The sequence below is a fragment of the Xiphophorus couchianus genome, chromosome 6 (genome assembly GCF_001444195.1).
Source record: "Xiphophorus couchianus chromosome 6, X_couchianus-1.0, whole genome shotgun sequence".
NCBI lineage: Eukaryota > Metazoa > Chordata > Actinopteri > Cyprinodontiformes > Poeciliidae > Xiphophorus > Xiphophorus couchianus.
Genome location: NC_040233.1, coordinates 8,749,825 through 8,769,210, shown reverse-complemented (window position 1 = coordinate 8,769,210; position 19,386 = coordinate 8,749,825). Strand labels below are relative to the sequence as shown.

Below are 19,386 nucleotides of genomic sequence, written 5' to 3'. Positions count from 1 at the left end.
TGGATATGTAATGCACCAGTTCAACGCTATGAAGCTTACCGGCTAATGCAGACAGAACGGCTTTTTGCACTTCCTCGGCTGCCATTGCTAAAACTACACACGTGCTACAATTCTAAAACAATGCAGGAAATCAACATCATCGTTCATGACTTCTCCTGTTTGCTGGTTGGACCAGTAGAAATGCTACCAGAGGAATCCAAGTCAAAGGTAGAAAGCCCAGACTGAGCTGTAAAGTGAAATAATTGCACAGGCTACGACACTGTGATTTTCTTCAACATGGACACAGAAGCTAATCAGAGTTTCGCTAAATTCAATTGAGTATCTGTGGCAAAACTTAAAAAGTTGTGACTCCAGACACTGACATAGTTGGCATTGTAGAAATGCAATGTTGTAAGTCTGCAGGTGTGCAAAACTAGCAACCCTCCCCCCCCCAAAAGACTAGCAGCTCTAATTATAGGAAGTATTCAAACGCACACCACACTTTTCAGGCTAGTAATTGCAAAGAGCCTTGAAAACCATTGCTTTGTTCTTTCTTTTCACAATTATTAGCCCCTTCTTTGCTCTATTACACAAAATGCTCTGACGTTTGTGGTTGTGGCGACAAAATGTGGATCAGATAAATTCATCAGGTGATGTCGTGATAAAAAAAATAGTCATTTCCGTATGTTCCTGTATCACAAGGTGTGAATGGACTTTGGCCACCAGAAATTGCCGTGTCTTGTGAGAGATGCTCCAAAAGGCACAACTCAGACAGAAGGACAGCAATACGCAAGTGGCTGCTTCGTCTTCTTCTTTGTCATCTTCCACTCCTCGGGTATGAGCTTTTCGTTGGAATTGTCAGATAATTGTCGTGTCATAAATAGTGTTGTAGCTGCATGCTTCTAGAAATGAATTTATACAGAACTTCTAAAGAGTTATGTAAATGTTTATTTATTTAAAGCAGCATAGAGCTTTGTCTTTACTTAACTCACACCGTGTTTTTGGAAAGACTAAATCATTCGCTGTTTGTGCAGTGAGATGCAGCTTGATTTGCAGTGGAAGTGACCAAGTTTATAAACATTAACAGAGTCATTTGACCGTCAGAGTCTGAGCCTGTTACAGAGTAACTCCAGTAAAGTTAAACCTCAGCTTTATGATTGATTGGTAATGATTTTGGGGGGGATTTTCATTCAAGCAATCGATCAAAATGACATTGATCGGCTTTAAATGTATCAGCGCGTTGTTTGGAGCTGAGGGCATGATCGGTAGTAAAATGTTTGAACTCTTCTTTCCTCGTTGGTAGCTGTTGGTAGAGACACTGCGATGGAGACGTTTGGCCTGAGGAGGACTCAGTCCCTCAAGAGTCTTTCCGGGACTCAGGAACGATCACGGGTCGCATCATCGACAGCAAACTGGAACAGGAAGTCTGTCTCCCAGCTGGTGCAGCAGTAAGTCCACACTCAGCGAAGACATTCCTACAATCCAGAAAATGTCAAAAAATGTATTTGCCTATTTCCCCCCACAACAGTTACCAAAGCTGTGCAGACCTCAAGAGTTCAGAAAAAGCAGAGCAAGGATTTGAGGTAGGGCTCAAACGATTAATCGGATTAATTGATTATTGAAATTACTGTCAACTAATCTAATAAACAATTAATCATTAACTGGAGTTAGAAAAAAAGCCCATTTGCTAAAAGAACAACACCTTCGAAGCAATAATTAAGCCAAAATTTTGAAAAAGATATATACATCTCACATTTAAGATTAAAAAAAAACCTTGTTTGCAAGGAACTTCCAGTCAAAACTCATAAATGCTACAGCTTGACTCTGCATTGGTTTTGAGTCAAGCAGAAAAGCTTGAACCTTTCATATGTTGATGTTCAAAGTATTGAGCTGCGGATGCATCTTTTATTACCAAAGATCAAGTGATCACTAAAGGAATGCTATGTTAAAATAAACATTTTTAGGAAGGTAAATGTTTATTTTGTCATTTAAATAATGAACTGAATTAGTTGCCATTCCAATGCATTCCTAATATTGAATAAAAAAGCTTAAGTGATTAAGTGGAAAATCAGTAGAATGTGTCAATTTATCTGATCCAATTAAATGATGATCACAATTATCAAAAGAATAATCGATTACTCAAATTAGCTGAAGCCTTAATCTGAGGCTAGACTCTCATTGCGACCAAAAAAAAAAAGAAAAAACACCTAAAAATCATTGCGTGTCTTCAGGAGTCAGTAACCTGTGTGGACAGTCGCTGGAGGAGGCTGGACAGCAGGGACTCTGGGAGCTTCTGGACTAATCTGTCCAGGAGTCGCTCCATGGACTTCCTCCCGCAGAGAGAGACTTCTGGCACCAGAGCTCTGCGGGCGCTGTTCGAGTCCAAGGCCAGCCTGCAGCAGGACTACCACAGCGGCCTTGGGCTGAACTCCCCGTCCACAAGCGTCGGTAAAGCAGCTGGAGACTGTCCTCTGCAGGACTGGAGGAGCTACAACACCTCTCCGAAGGAAAATACGGTTCAGGTAAGAGACTGTGGCTGTTGAGAAAATATGGAGCTGGCCAAAACAAAGTAGTGCCTACCTATTATGCTCCCTGAAACAGGATAGTCTAAGCCACTCTAACTAACTATACGTTTTATTTTAAAAATCCCAAAACTTTAGGCTTCGTCTTAATAGTAGACAGTAAGTGAGATCAGAACATGAATGACAGATTAACTACACTTCTTGTCCACCCACAGAGAACAACCCAGGTGGACGGTCGAAAGGCTCCGAATGGCCTCCAAGAGAGTTACAGACCCACGTCCAGACACACACACGGTGAGCGGAGCCATTTCATATTGTGTGTATCCTCACTGACATCCAAGAAGACAGGCGGGATCTGTGTCTGAATCCCCTGAAAACCATGATTTATATGCATACCTGGGTGTGTCAGTGTGCAACCAGCTCCTTTAAAATACAGTTTATGTGTCTGTTCTTAGAAATATGGTGGCACTGCAGCGCTTTAATATCTAGATTTACTCAGCATATCAAATAGATCTATGTGTTTAGATTTCAGCAAATACGTCACAATCCACCTTAGTGAGATTTAAAGTGTCATGGGGTGAGTCTTGAAAAAGGTTGTTGAGCGGTGACCCCTGTGCTGTTTTCATGGGGAAGGGGGGAAAAGCTAAATAAAGACAAGGATGTTGTGGTGTAGGTACATAGCTATGTGTCCTGCACACAGGCTCAAGATAGGAGTGAGGCCATCGCCGACAGCTCTGTCCGCCATGCAGACCTTGGCCCTGTAAGCAGTGGAACTGAAATTGCTTAGGTACTCTGACGTCTTCGCCCTGCGATGTTGGTTAGTATGAGTAAGGGAAAGACAGAAGGGTTGAGTGGGCATTTAAAGGCACGATGTGCTGTCTGAAAAACAAAAACATAAAAAAATTGGGATGTTAAAAATTCTTACCAACAACAGGAGAAAAGTATTCTTATTCAGGACCTGCTGAAAGTATTCAGAATGTTTATTTTTATCTATTTTTTTATCAATGTTCCACTTTTTAAATTTTTCACAACAAATTCTTTTAGCTATTCCTTTCCCCCCCCCCAGGTTTGTTAGCATCTGGCTAACGATTGGAATTAGCTACAGACTTACGAGGGCCTAGTCAGTCGCTAACCAAAATACAATCTATTGATCTATTGAAAAATCTATTGAAAAATAATCTATTGATCCCAAAGGGAAAATAAATGTTGTTGTAACTCATATTAATAAAAAAATACTCAGAGTTATTGTAGATGGTGATGGAAGCTCTCCTGCAGCAGTCTGTGTTACAGCGACTTTGAAGAAGACAGATTAAAAAACATAGTTTTTTTTATAACCTACTTCTATAACGTCTTCGAAATTCATATTGCTCTCCATCCTAGCCGACTAAGCTTGACCTATTTTGTAAAGAATAACGTACAAAAATTCCTCCTTTAGATCTGGGAAGCTGATAGGGTCACACCCGGAAAGACGTGCAGCTGTAACTGCATCAAAAGCTGATTCTAAAAAGTGTCGAATCATGGTGGCATTGTGTTGATCTGTCACATATAATGCTAATAAAATACATTAAAACTTTTGACTGTAACGTGATAAAATGTAACGAAACTCACAGAACAAATATTTTTGCAAGGCCCTGAATCTGTCGGACCGTTAGTACCCTCGACCACTCTACCAAAATAGAGCCTTCCGTGACTTCCAGTGTGTTATTTTAACATGCTCACCCGCATCCACCACACACACACACACACACACACACACACACCCCTACACCCCCCACACACACACACATACGGTCCCACCCAGAGCCCGTAATAGTGGGTGACAATGTAGCTGTGGGAAAGGGAGGTGGTGGGGTGTCCCAGTCTGTCAGTGACCAACAGGGGTGACTGAGTCAGGCCCGTAGCAGCAGCCAGCCCACTGTCCCAAAATAGCCAAAGTTGTAACGCTGGGACAGATAAAAATCAGCTGTCCTCGAGAGCTCAGGACTAGAAAGGTTCAGTCAGAGGCTCGCAGGAAGAGAGGAAACAGGCTAGGCGACACATCGCAGGAGCTTGAGCGTTTAGATAGAGACACACGGGGAGATAACGGTGCACAAGGCTGGACAGTGTTTCTGTGAGTATACGTTCAATTAGACTGAATGGGAGGAGATGATAGACTGATGTGAATATGTACCAAGAGAAGTTATATAAAAGAAAAAAATCTTACTAGTTGTGTTTTTGTCATTTGGCCCAGGGTGCTGATGAAATATTTAGTGGGAAGCCGATTTGTCCGATTTCTAATGTGTGTTTTGCTGTATTTGGTCAGCAAATAAGGATTTCCTTCTCTCAGTGCATGAACCACATAACACATGCAAATGTAGAATCTTATCTCTAATTAGTTCATGATTATTCTACTCCTCCTATTTATGAATACAAAGACTGGCATTAATCAGATATTCAGATGGGGTCTTTCAGTGCGATGCACTGATCAGCGTTTTGTGGCCAAATTAGAATCTCTAGTTGTTCCAAAACTTTTACCTGATTCTGATCTGTATGTACTGTAGCTCTCAGTAGGAGCTGCTGCATAGGAAGATAATTGAACAATGCAGCGAAATATTTTTTCTTTCCTTCCTTCGTTGAACCATCATGAATTACTTTTTGGAAGAAGCAATGTCATACTGCTGTGTGAGAGCATTGACTGTAAAACAGGGTTACTCTGTAATTTTACAACAAGAAAAACATTTTGTTGTTATCAACAGTTTAAACTATCTTTAACCTCGCACAATAGCAACTAGCCCGGCCAGCATGCTTAAAATGCTAGCTGTGTTTGTCGCCTTGAGAATGTAGATTGCTACCGTCAATTTCTATTACCACAAAAACAACGAAACTGGGCAGGTTTGCTGTTCTGTATCGAACCTTCCTGTTTTCTATTGAAAGTCTTGCTCTCTCAGAGATTGAATGAACTGCAGACATGTTGTAGAAAGTAAAATTTCCCTTTAAATTTGCTGCTTCTTCCGAACACATGTGAAGCACCTCGCTATCTTTGAATCCTCATCCCTCAGTAAGAGCTTTCACATCTACATGTTTTAGGTCGTGGCTTTCTGTTGATGTTTATTTACTGTCCCAACCAGCAGGCTGATGTTACTGACAAGTTTTGGACCAGTTGGTCACAGAGTTGGGTAGTAACTAGTTACATTTAGTCAGTCACATTTACTTGAGTAACTTTTTGGAAAAGAATAAAAACTTGTAGGAGTGTTTTTACTACGCTGTACTTTTTACCTTTACTTGAGTAATTTTATTATGACGCATCACTATTTTTACTTCAGTAAAATTTCTGGATTTTCTACCCACTAATTAGTAAGTTCACTGAATGAAGAACAAACATGTTTTAACCAAAATATCACCACAGACTTAGACACACATCTGTAGTTTTTGTTAAAGTTTTATCCTTTATCTTTATATTGAAAGAAATTCATTTAGAAATTTTTTTTCTTTTGAATATTTTTGAACAGTTAATACTTGAGTAGGCTTTTTTTTTTTTTTTTACCAAATAATTGTTTAGTCTTACTTGAGTAATATCTTCAATTGCTATTTTTACTTATATTTAAGTGAAAATATGTTGAAGTAGTACTACTCTACTTGGCTATTCTTTCCACCTGTGGCTGGTCAACATTCATGGCCCAATTAGGCTGAAAGCTGCAGATTTGGTTCATTATTTGTAGATATCACCTTAAAGTAAGAGCAGTAAAACCCAACTTTGCTTATATTAATGGGAGCTACACAGTGATATGTTATGTATGTGTTAATTAGATAGTGAGGAATCCATCCAGATGAGCAGTTTTTCTTTTCCCTTAGTGTTAAGGATTTTACTGCAGTCTGTGAATGGGGCAACAATCCTGAACAGCTGATGGCGGGGAAGGTGGTGAAGAACAAATAGCAACTGCAATTCACCGCCACTTGCACAGCTGCCAGTCGTCAACACCCACCCATCAATGTGACACTAATAGCTCCTTTCCATTCCCGGGGAAATGGCTGTAAAGTTGTGGGAATCACATAGAAGGTGCTCAGATTTCCTACAATCCCTAAAGCCATCAAGCTTTTAATCTGTGTTGATTTGATACCAAGATGTTTTGTGAACACACCGGTGATGGGTGACCTCAGAGTTTGATGGACCAGGATTTCAGCACGCAAGGCCTTCGGTGACTTCATTCTTTCTGTCCACTCATGTATGAAAATGCTTTAAGTCCAGGATCGTGAGAGGCGCCAGCTCGCGGGTCCATCCTTTTGTCCTGTGAGGGCTTAATGGGTGACAAGCGAGGTGCGTTTCAATCTGGCCATTAGTTACACATGGGTGGTCTGTGCAGCACCCCTAGTTGTTGGACTTTAAACTTATAATGATGTTTAATCGGTTTCATTTAGCTAAAATCGTTGTTATAAACACATAAAGGTAACATCGTACTGTGTGAAACATATAATGAAACATCTGAAGCAGTTCCGGTCAAAGTACAGACCTACCAGGAACTAAAGCAGTGTAAAAAGCAATAAAATACACTGGATTACTTTTATATCCATTGCAAAGGTGGGTAGAGTATCCAGACATTGTACTCAAGTAAGAGTAGCACTACTTTAACATATGGTTATTCTTGTAAAACTAAAAACCAGCCGTCCAAGAGATTACTCAAGTATTTAGTAAAAAGGGCTTCTCATGTCCTGAGTAACTGATCAGTTTACATTATCAGATGGACCAAACTATAAAGTTATGTGGAAATGTTGGTATTTAAAGACCAAAGTGAAAATAATTTATATGAATAGCATAAGTACAAAATAACAAAATCAGGCAAAAGGCAAATTTTTTACGAAATCTATTTTTTTCAATGTAAAACTTATGAAATTTGGAGATGTGGGTCTGTGCCTGGCAATGCTTTGGTTAAAACAAGATTCTGGCCGCTTTCATCTAGGGAAATTACTCCCAGTAAGCAGAATTTTTACTCACGTAAGAGCAGTGATACTTCATAAAAAAATACTTAAGTAAAAGTAAAAAGTACAATGCAATAAAAATACTCCTAATAGTACATTTTATTCCCAAAAAGTTACTTGAATAAACGTAAGTAGCTACTACCCAACTCAGATCCATTGTCTGTTCTGTTTTTTGGGTTTTACACAAGAAGATAATTCATCCTCCTCCTTAAATAACCGAAAAAAGCATATTTGACAGTTTTCTAAAGGTTCATAAATTAGGTTTGCATGGACTGAGATCTTTCAAGACGTTGGAAGTACATTTTGGTCTCTGCCCCTACCAAACCAGTTTTAGCTTCAGGCTTCAGGTCCAACTAAACTACATTCATGCTAAGCAAAGGAGCCAAGAGACGTATCCACTGCAGACAGGATAATACTGCTCACAGCTTTTTGCAGGACCTCTCCTAAAAAAGCTTGACTATCCGTTTATCTCAGTTTGTTGTGTCTTTTCTTAAAGCGACAGGCTACAAATTCAGCTGTTGTGTTTTTTTAAAAAGTGAAGATCTCATTGTAACCTTCAGGTACAAAAACACGACTGATCTCATTTCTGGGATTCTTACGAGGTCAAGCCGTTGCATTCCTCGGGTCAGGTGCTAAACGTTTGATGGCAGAGAGCGCACGCTGAAAAATGTGCAAACATTCTGGGACACTCCAGCTGAGCTAGCAGTTGTTGTTTTTTGTCCCTCCTGAGCTCCATAGACAGTCCATGGCATGCGGTCCGGTGACGGTCTGAGGCAGCAGGAACGCTGCACTGGCATATTTAGGATCAAAGTCTTTAGAAGAAGATTTGCCTATTAAGAAATACTCCTATTTTCACTAAATGATGCAGAATGCACAAGCTTTTGTGAGTCCATCTGAAGCTGCAGCAGAGATTAGATGGATGCCTTTGTCACCATGACACCGTGAGGGGAATCCAAAAATAAAACCTGTCATCATGAAACGTCTCACAGACCAGAGACACAGACTGTCGCCCGAGTTTTATCCAACTTTTAAAGTGGAGGTCCAAACAACTAAACATCTTAATTCAAGATGAAAATAAAGTTGATGGGTTTTTTTTCTCTGCAGATGATAAATATAATCCATCACTGAGCAAAGGAGGCACTTCCACAGGACAATCCAGAGATAGGATATCTACTTCCTCCTCAGTCAAAGACAGACTGGCTCTATATCTGTCGAGAACAGCGGCCATTGACTCGGTGGGCGGCTCAGAACAGCCAGTGAGTTCCTGAAATGCTTCTCATTCCTCCCCATATAACAAGGGCACTGGTTCCAGAAGAGAATCATTAGAACGGCCCAATGATTTTAAAAATACATGTTTGGCTCACATTTATTGTGTTTTACTATCCTGAGTTGTTCTTTTGTGTTCAGCAGGAATTCAGAGGAACTCCACGAACGAAGACTAAAACCAGCAAGGTAGTTTGTCGTTTAATTCACATCTCTTATTCAGTAGTATGTTTCCTCACTAATGTGTGCTGTGGTTTTTTTCCCCGCATGACATATTAAACATCATAAGAATAAAAAATAATTATTATTTTTTAATACAACAGAAAATCAGAAAAGGTGTTTAATCACAAAGCATGTATGGCAGCTTTATTTTGCATGGGAAAGAAATATTGAATAAAAAGGCAAACTTAATCTGAAACTTAAAACCATGATAAGGATCATTTTCATATTTGGTGATTTTTTATTGAATTCTAAATTCTAAATGTACTTATCTGTCTTTCTGCAAAACCAGAAAGTCCAGAAAACACATTTGAACTAAATGTAAAACTAAACAAGTATATTTGTAGTTAATGAACCAAATATCATAAATAGGTAAATATATAACAGAAGTTTTCAACTGTCTTATGTAGCTTTATTAAAGAGACATGATACTAAGAAGACATCAGGTTACCCTTGAAATTTTATGAAAATGAAATTAAATGAAATTAAAATGAAAAACCGTCATACATTACATGGAGAGATAAAAAAAAAAGAAAACCTTTTTGTCAAGCATTTGCGTTGGATCCATATCTGATTTGGAGACCATCTGATCTGATTTGAATTTGGTTTAAATATCAGTGAGCTTTCTTTATTAATCTATGAAATGAAATGTGGGTGAAGCATCCATTAGTTAATGCACAGGTGTGAAACTGAAGGCCCAGGGCCAAATCTGGCCCGCCGTAGCTTTTTATGTGGCCCTCTAGACGCCACATTACATCATTACAATAAGTCTGCAAAATTCACACAAAATCAACAAATTTGCATATTTTCTTCTAATCTTACTGCAAATTTTCTCAAAATTGGTCGAAAATATTGTATTGAAGTGTAATACTTCAATCCAATGTCTCAACCTTCAAGTTATAGCTGACATGGTGAGTAATAAGAAATGACATTCAACATCACATATTAGCACAAATATCGTAAAAATTCTAAATCTGTAATTTTGATTGCAACCCCCCCCCCACTAAAATAAATCACAAAATTGTGGAGGAACAGCTATTTATTGATATTTTAACAGTTAATTGGTTTTGTCAATATATTCTGGCACAACTGGCCCTTTAACATTTAGATTTGATATGGCCCAAAATGAAAATGACTTTGAAACCCCTGAATTAATGCATTTAAGCCAAAATCTTTTATTCCCTCTGCATATATAGATTTACCATAATTTTTAACCGACCAAAAAGTTTGATGTCTGTCTGGAAATGAGACCGGCATCTATCAAAAGATATCAAAGTAAAGAGGGTCTTAACTAAAAAAAAAACTAAAAAAACCCCATGATTTATCTTTGATTGTGAGCTCTATGGTCTTTGAAGTTGGAAGGACTTCATGTCATCACCCTAATCTTTAGCTCGCTCCCTAGATTCTAGATCAGGTTCAGTCAGAAGAAACATGTTGGCAAAATGAAAAGATTAGCTGCCAGGGCTATATATCATTTCAGGCTTAACTATACAATAAAGAAAAGAAGAAAAAAAAAAGTCTATCTATTTTGGTCTCAAAACCTCAGATACGGCTTACCTCCTGTAAGTCATATCGAATGTTCTGGATGTGTGTAAACTGTGCCTACTAACAACTGTTGAGTCTTTTCTTAACTTTGGTGTGATAGAAGATGGTTTGCTGTGAAAAACTACATATAAGCATAATAAAAGGTAAAGTATGGCTCCCATAACTACATATACATTCTCAATATGTTTATTTGTAAATACATTCTCAATATGTTTATTTGTAATACAGTTTTTGACAATTTTAGTCCTTATACTGTTCCATCTGTCTTTTTATGTATTTCAAGATGGCTGATGCAGAAAGGAAAATCACAGTTTCACAACCATTTCATGAGGAAGATGACTTGCCTCCTCCTCCTCCACCTCCTCCTGTCCCACCCAGACCCTTTGACTATGAAGGGCCAATGACTCTGAGTAGCCTCCCTTTGCCTCCACCTAAAGAAACCTTCTCCACGTTCTACCAGCAACGGCAGAAGAGTGAGCTGAAGAGGCTCTACAAACATATCCACCCCAGCCTGCAAGCAAGTCTTGACGATGCTGTCGATGATGAGATAATGCAAGCAGTGCAGGCAGAAAACACTCAGGCAGCAGACGCAGCTTATCAGGGAGAAGTTCAGTCCATGAGGTGGATCTTTGAAAACTGGACTCTCGACAATATCGGAGATCCTCACGAAACTAAGAAACTCTTGGATACAGAGGAATTAAAAGGCGGAGACGTCAGAAGCACCTCTACGATGTTTGAGCACATCGACAGCACCCAACACATGGCGACTAAAAGACAAACGTCCGTCAGAGGGGATGTGAGAACGTCCACATGGTTGTTTGAAACCCAACCTTTAGATGCTCTAAGTAAATCCAAAGCTGACGAAGGTGAACTGGTAGAGGCCCTTCTGAAAGAACCCATTCAGTCTGGCGATGTAAGAGGGGCTCGACTTCTTTTTGAGTCCAAACCACTGAGCGACTTGGGCCGGTGCAATTCCATTGAAGACTGTAGCGTCCTGAAACTGAAATCTGAGCTTCAGGAGCAGAGAGGCGATGTCAGGAAAACCTTGAAGCTGTTTGAGACAGAACCTTGCTGTGCCATCAGAGACAACAGCGGCAATATCCACGAAATTAAATCCATCTGTAGGGAGGAGATCAATAGTGGCAAACTCAACACTGTCCGGTGGCTTTTTGAAACCCAGCCTTTGGACACGATCAATAAAGGAAGTGATGGAGTGAAAATCATCCGGGGTATATCGCTGGAGGAAGGGCACAGAGAAGGCGTCGACCAGAAAAGGTGGATGTTTGAAACTCAGTCGTTTGACACGATTACAGAGGTTTCAGGAGTAGATACGTTTCATGGAGTAGATGCCGGTAACGCAGGCGAAGCTAATGTTGTCAACAAAAAGAAGCTGTTTGAGATGCAACCCAGGGCAGCCCTAGGAAAAAACTCTCTGGAGAGAGAAGCAATCATCGGGGGAGATGTCAAGTCTTCAATGTGGCTGTTTGAAACTCAGCCCATGCAGGCGCTCAGTGACAGCTGCAAAGCGGCGCGTCTGAAGAAAATCAGTCTGTCAGCTGAAGAACAAGGGGAAGTGAAAGGCAAAAAGCTCATGTTTGAAAATGTCAGCTTTCAAAAGAATACTTTGTTTAAAGAACAAGAGATTGAAAAGGGGGATGTGACGGGTTTCAAGCAACTTTTTGAGACGATCCCCTTAAGTCAAATTGCTCAGCTGGAACAGCAGATGGCTGAGAGGCAGGAAACCAACAAGGCAGTGATGGAGACCAGCCCTCTATATGCAATAAAAGATAGTTCTGGAAACCTTCATAAGGTCACGACAGTCAGCCGGGAGGAATTCATCAACGGGAAAGTCAAAAACTACAAGTGGATGTTTGAGACCAAGCCTTTAGATCAGCTGGGAGATGGAAAAGATGTTGAGATTATCAAAGGCATCACCAGACAGGAGGACACTACAGGTGATGTTAAGACAGCAAAGTGGCTTTTTGAAACCCAGACCATTGATGGAATCCACTGCAAATTCAATAAAACAGAACAAAGCTCTTCGGCTGAAAAGGAGCCTTGCAAAGGTGATGTCAAGACCTGCAAATGGTTATTTGAGACACAACCAATGGATATGTTGTATGACAAAATGAAAAAAACCAAGGATAAAGACGCTGTCGACACAGATGTCAAGTCTATGTCTTGGCTTTTTGAGTCACAACCCTTGGACACCATCAGAGATGGTGAGCCGAACAGCTTGAAGCTGTGCAGCACTAAGAGGGACTCTGTCAAACCAGAGGTTGCTGTTCAGACAGTCAAGCATCTATTCGAAACAGAAACTTTGGATCGGATAAAAAAAGAGTCAGATGCAGAACAAAACTTAAGATGCATCAGTCAGGTCAACTTTCAGTCAGGAGACGTGTCACGTGTCAAGGAACTTTTTGAGTCCCAATCTCTTGATGAAATTGGGTCAGAAATCATGTTAACAGCTGAGGGACAGAAGCAAGGTGAACACGTTGAAAAAGGTTCAGTGCATAAAGTTACATGGATGTTTGAGAACTGTCCTATGAACCACATTAATCGAGACCAACATGAGCATGGAGTAAGCATGGAGGCAGTTGGAGTTCTTGAGACTGGAGATGTTCAAAACAAAAGGTTCGTCTTCGAAACCTCTTCACTGGACAAAATCCAAAAGGAACCAACTGAGGAGAAGTCAGTGTCAGTGCAAGACCTTATGGGCAATGTTGATGTGAAATCCAGCACCATGATGTTTGAGTCTCTGCCTCTCTATGCCATCAGAGACAAAGAGGGGCAGTTTCATGAAGTGACCACTGTCAAAAAAGAAGAGGTCATGAGTGGTGACATCAGAGGGGCAAGGTGGATGTTTGAGACAAAACCACTCGACGCCATCAAGATGGAGAATGAAGTTTATGTGATTCGAGCTGTTACACAAGAAGATGTCAAGAAAGGGGATGTAAAATCAGCCAGATGGAAGTTTGAGACGCAGCCTCTGGATTCCCTCACTGAACGAGATGAACCTCCTGTTTTGGTCACTGAAGACTTTGGAGGCAGCAGTGTCCAGCTGAACAAACAAATATTTGAATCTGAGCAATCGAACAAAAAGTTTGTGAGAATGGTTAGTGTCACTGATGTGCAACGGGGCGATGTGAGAACCTCCACCTGGCTTTTTGAGAATCAGACCCTCGACAGTCTGAAAGGCGAACCTCAGGAGCAGAGTCCAGTCAAAACAGTCCACAGAGAAGACAACCAGAAGGGAGATGTGAAGCGCTGCACGTGGATGTTTGAATCTCAGCCACTGGACAAGATCAAGGAGTCCAAAGATACTTTAGCACAAGCCACCGAGGAGATACCCAAAGCTGATGTGAAGTGCACTACCTGGCTTTTCGAGACCACGCCTCTGGATAAAATCACTGCCAACAGTGTGGCTGACACGCTTTCATACCTGTATGAAATCAAATTTGTCCACTCCAGTGGCATAATAATAGAAGAAAATGAAAGGAGGCATGTTAACATGGCAAAATACCTCCTGGAATCCAGCAAAGGTGTGCAAATTCAAAAAGAGGACATTGTTGCTGGCAACATTAGAAACATCATGTTGCAACTTCTGCTCAAACCAACAATCAAGCCACAAGTTACTCTTCTGAGAGAAGTCGAAAAGGGTCAAATCAACACCACTGTGGTGGAGCTGCCAGTCTTTGAGTCAACGACAGCTGCCAACATTGAGCGAGATCGAAGGATACAAAACATTGCTCAGATGATAGATGACTTGCTTGTTCAGGACAAGAATTTCAAAAAGGGAATTATAATGCAAGAGTCTGGAGAGGAAAGAGGAGAAATGTCCGTTTTTTCTTTAATCTGCAATAGTGAGATGAAAACTAAGAGTCATGTTATGGAAAGGGGAGATGTGAAAACTACAATCGGAAATCTCTTGGCTACTGCCAATAATCAGAGAGCTGCAACATTGTGTAGAGTGGATGAAAATGAAAAGGGCAATGTGAATTTATATAAAAGCTGCATTGAAAAGGGAGACCTTCATTACTTGAAGAGTCTTCATACTGAGGAATCTGAATTTGAAGCTGCTTGTGGCCTTTGGGTGAAGGAGCGAGTTGAAACAGTTCAGGGGGGTGTGCAGGAAGCAAAGAGAAACCTCTGCCAGCAAAAAGAGCAGGTTGAGAGAACCGTTTGTGATGTTTTGCCAGGAGATGTAAAGAACACCAAAAAGGTTTTCTCAGCTGAGCCCTTTGTCAGTGTCGATTGCTGTATTCCAAGAGAAGAAATAATCCCAGGAGATGTGTCATCAGCAAAGCAACAACTGGCTGCAAAGAAACCAGTGATTGTGGATAAAGAGGAAGTTGTACCTGGAGACATTAAGGCAACAATGGAATCATTAGAGCGTGCAAAACAGCAAAGCATGAGTGTGGAGCGGGAGATGATTAAACCCGGGACCATCTATGAAATGGACTTGTCAGCTCACGGTCCTGTAGACGAAGGAAGCCAACCACAGAAAGAAGTGATTTTATCTGGAGATGTGAGAGCAACTAAAAAGTCCCTTGAAATGGCCAAGCAGCAAAGCATGCAGGTGGAGCGGGAGGTCATTGTTCCTGGAAAAATATATAATCTGGGGGTGTTGGTGCAGAAGGAAAGCTCTTCGACTGTGGCACAATCTACATGTTCGTCTTCCTCGAGATGCCAGCAAATCAAGACTTATCCACAGGTCAGTGATGCAGAGAAGGATCAGGAAAGCCACATTTCCTTTGAAAATTGTCAACCAAGTGCAGTTGTAGTCAGCAATTGTGCCCAGCAACCAATGCCTTTATTTGTAGGTTGTGATTTTAATGGTCAGACAACTGAAGATGAAATAGAAGAAGTCATTAGAGGAGATGTGAAGGCAGCCATTAGGTCTCTGCAGAGTGCAGCAACAGAGCAGAGGTTTGTAGATAAGGAAAATGTTGTGAGAGGAAATGTGCAGCTGGCTTTGGAGTCTCTTGAGAAATCTAGTGTAAATGTATCCAAGGGAGACTATAAAGCTGCAATGATATACAGGAATTCAGGCAGGACATGCCCAGGGAAGAGCAAGACTGTTCACAATCAGTGTGTTGTGGTGCCTATTCCTTTATCTGACACAACATTGTCTCCTTCAATTTCAGTAACCTGTGAAGGACAGCCAAGGAACCCAACACAGTTTTCACCCCATAACCCATTAGCAAATGGACCCTCTATATCACCCAGCATGGAAAGAGTAACCTCACCTCCACTCATAGCAGAGAGCAAGAAACCAAAGAATCACAAGCCAGCATTACCACCAAAGCCACAATGGATAACAGTGGAAGCAGCAAACACCTCACCAACTTCTGCTCCCAAAGTCATCTGCCCCATTGACGACAACGTGAATGCAGAGGTTTCTCCAAAACAAAGCCAGCAGTTTCCTATTCAATCTACAGACATGACAAGTGAGGAAAGGAATGATGGAAGATCGCAGAGAGATGGTGATGAAGCACAAGGCTCACATTTGTCAAATGAAGATCAGCCAATTCAGTCTAACATTCAGATCGATAACACAAAGCTCCAAATGCCACTCACGGAGAGGAAATCCAACATTCATCTAACAATGTCCAACAGTGACAAAATGCAAGTAGAAAGAAATGTGATCCAGAAAATAAATGCAGCTGAGGAGATTCAGATGTGCATGAAAAGTTATGCAGAAGATGGAAAACAGGAGATGAACATGAGCTTGAGGGCTGCTCTTAAGAACTTTGGAAAAAAGGACAGAGATGATTTGGACAAAAGAGTTTTGCCGTCCAAAAAGGTTAAAGTGAGTTATAATAATAGTAGTGATCCCAGGCAAACTGGCAATAATTTGCCTCAGCATCATGAACATGAACTTAGCCTTCCCAGACATCAACGCAAGACTGAAGTGGAAACATCACAAACTAATACAACAGGCGAAATAAATCATTCACAGCAAAATGACCTACAACAAAACAAGCAGGAACTCTTGGATAACGTTGTTTTACGAGAGAAGAAAGTAAGAGAGACCAAGGAGGAAAGACTGCAAAGACTTTCAGTCCACAAAGATGAGATCATGAAAGAAAATGCGGAGACTGCCATGGAAATCTTTGATAATCTGAGGAAACGAGAAGAACTCAAAGGAATCCTGTCTCAGGTGCAGGAGATCGAAGGAGAGCAGTGCAGTGTAGATGCCACCTCCCTGAAGTCATTATACAGCAACGTCCCTCCTTGGATGGTCACGTCAAGAAATGCCAAGAAATGTAAAAAAGAAGAAAAGAAAGTTGCAGAATTACAGGACGATGATCTTGAAAGCATTTCCTCAGTTGAAAGTGCGTTTGAAGATCTTGAGAAAGCTAGCAAGGAGATAATGAAGCTGAAGGAACAGACATTAGCCAAACTTGTTGACATTGAAGAAACAATCAAAAAGGCACTGTACTCTGTTTCCAATCTGAAATCTGAAGCTGACATTGCAGGCTTGTCGGGACTCTTTGACGAATCTTTGAAATCTGAGCAACATTTTCAACCCGCCAATAGCGTCAAGAAAATAAGCATAGTGTCGAGCAAGACCAATCCAAGTCCTAGAAAAGAGTCACCAGAGGAGCCCCAAAATGCAAACAGTAAGCCGCTTATCAGACAGTCCTCCTCTCAGTCTTCACCATCATTCATCTCCATTCGCTCTGCAAGGAAGCCTTCTGAGCAACAAAAGCCAACCATGTCGACATTTAAACCAGACACAAAGAGTGCTCCGGGTGGCTGCCATGATGCAAAGCAAGATCTGGATTCCTCTGTTCTCGAGTCATCAAGTAACGGTCCCAGCCAAGAACGCAAAGTCAGCGTGCTTGAAGTAAAGGCTGTTCCAGAGCAAAATACAGGAATAATTGGCACCAAGACTGTTAGCGAAACATACGAGGAGAGCGACAGCTTCGGCAACGTGTTTGTTTCTTCTGTGACTTCTACGTTTGTAACTAATCAGCCCGATGGCAAAACGTCGGCTTTGTTTGAAGTAGTTGGAGGTCCTGCCAGGTATGAAGTGACGACATCGCCTTTAATGCAAAGATCCGGGCGTCCGTTCGAAGATAAGGTGTTGAGCAACGCCAAGCAGAATGAAACAGTGTTTGTAACATTCAGTCAACCGAAGCTAAAGAAATAAATAAATAAATGACTCAGTCCTGTAAATTCAGGAGACTTATTCCATTAGGGTGTGTATGTTGTATTTTCGTGAAAGAATTTTGCCAAGTTTATTACAACAAAAATGTTAATTTTCAATAGCTAAACATTTGTTTTATAGTTGTTTTAATTTTTTGTACTGTAACCACCTGATAAAGTACCTGTTATGTTTGTCTATTAAAACTAATAATAATGTACTTTTTGATGTGAAAATTGTCAAATAAATTAAAGTTTGAGAAATGGTAAAAGGACTTTTTATACTCCATAATTAGGAAACTAATTAATAAAACAAGATTTTAAATAAAATGGGAAATGAAATGACAGTGACGATGTTAAATTAATATTGTTGAAAATTATAAATATTATTTTTTGTCACATTGTATAATCAAATTAGTTGGGAAAGCTCTTATTTTTTGGATGCAATAAATAAGAATATTTACTGATCATTTTGGCAGGATCCATCCTCCATATAAGAAGGTCCCAAAACTGAAGCTTAACATAAAATACGTGCTGGCCATGATGCAGAATGAAAAACATTAAGGTATTTAGGGTTGGGATATTTATCCTTTACATTTTAACAGTCAAAAAACTTAAATGCTTCAAAGGATCCTTAAAAAAACAAAATTTTAAACGCCAAACTATTTTAATCAGTAACAAATAGGACACATTCAAATCTCAAGATCAGCACAATACGAACTGCATAAGTTACATTTTTCTAATCAAATAAAGCTAGAAGATATGTAAATATTAAATCCTTGCTGTAATCTTAGCTAATTGAACAAGATTTTAAAACGTACCTGGCAATGAGCAACAGATAAACCCCTCCAGAGTTATAATAAAATAATTAAAATCTAGTTTTTCCTTTCCTTTATCTAACCAGATAAATCCCACTGAGATCTAGATCTCATTTTCAAGAGGGACCTGGGCAGAAGACTGCAATACACAGCAACCTGGTTACAAAATAAAACTAATTAGTAAAATATAGGTTATTTTACCTAAGTAAAATAAAAACTGCAGAAAAATGACTTCCCTTTTGAAATGTTGATTACTTTTAACAGAAACAGCAAATTGTGGGTCTCCTTACGATTGAGATCATGTTGTGGAAACTAATACTTATCAGTTCACAACTATAATTTAGCATGACTTCCTGTATCGCTGCCTGTAGCCTCACATTCAGAGCTGCAGTGTTTGGAGCGGGTGGCTTTCATTGATCCACAGATACAAGCACTACTTAGTCTAGTAAACAAATAATTTAAAACGAATAAAATAATGACTGGTGGCTCATGCAATTAATAAATTTGCCTGAACATCAACAACAAAATCTCTTTTTTTTCAGCGCATGTTGCTGATGAGTGACTACTGCCTGACCTCTAAAATCAAAACATGACTTTCATAAAGTCTTTTGGACAACACAAAGTTACCTAAAAGATCTCAAAAAGCAACACAAAGTTTGGTTTGGATACATTTTTTTCAATAAAATTGGTGTTTAAGAGGGTTATTTTTGCATTTATCATTATCTCTGTATGATTATCAGAATTAGTTTGATGACCTGAAATATTTCAGTGAGACTGAAATAGATGACCAGAAGACCTCCATTAAAGGAACCGATATGTTTTGACAGCACTCTTTACAGCAGCAATGGATGACTGGAGATGTCTCCATAATTCTGAACCTTCACTGTAGCTTCGATCTCGTATTATCTCAAGAAATGACTCAGACCTTTGTGTCA

General features: G+C 40.1%; 1 protein-coding gene across 4 annotated transcripts; it reads left to right on the top strand.

The window, feature by feature from the left end:
• The first annotated feature begins 672 nt into the window (after positions 1-672).
• On the top strand, positions 673-17,905 carry xirp1 (xin actin binding repeat containing 1). Of its 4 annotated transcripts, XM_028021124.1 has the most exons (9): positions 673-814; positions 1,283-1,427; positions 1,508-1,562; positions 2,211-2,501; positions 2,717-2,795; positions 8,559-8,710; positions 8,862-8,906; positions 10,765-15,195; positions 15,629-15,771. In XM_028021124.1, the coding sequence occupies exons 1-9, from the start codon at positions 688-690 to the stop codon at positions 15,629-15,631; spliced, it is 5,328 nt and encodes a 1,775-aa protein (XP_027876925.1). In that variant the 5' UTR covers positions 673-687; the 3' UTR covers positions 15,632-15,771. The 4 variants fall into 4 exon arrangements, with proteins under 4 accessions (XP_027876925.1, XP_027876923.1, XP_027876922.1 ...); XM_028021122.1 differs by having other exon boundaries at positions 8,865-8,906; positions 10,765-17,905; XM_028021121.1 differs by having other exon boundaries at positions 10,765-17,905.
• Positions 17,906-19,386: the final 1,481 nt, after the last annotated feature.

What these genes read in the sequence shown, in the direction of transcription:
- xirp1 (XM_028021121.1), top strand. Translation starts at nt 688, where the DNA reads ATGGACTTTGGCCACCAGAAATTGCCGTGTCTTGTGAGAGATGCTCCA. An exon ending in AAGCAGAGCAAGGATTTGAG is followed by an intron (nt 1,563 to 2,210) that starts GTAGGGCTCAAA and finishes GCGTGTCTTCAG; the next exon opens with GAGTCAGTAACCTGTGTGGA. An exon ending in CACGTCCAGACACACACACG is followed by an intron (nt 2,796 to 8,558) that starts GTGAGCGGAGCC and finishes TTTTCTCTGCAG; the next exon opens with ATGATAAATATAATCCATCA.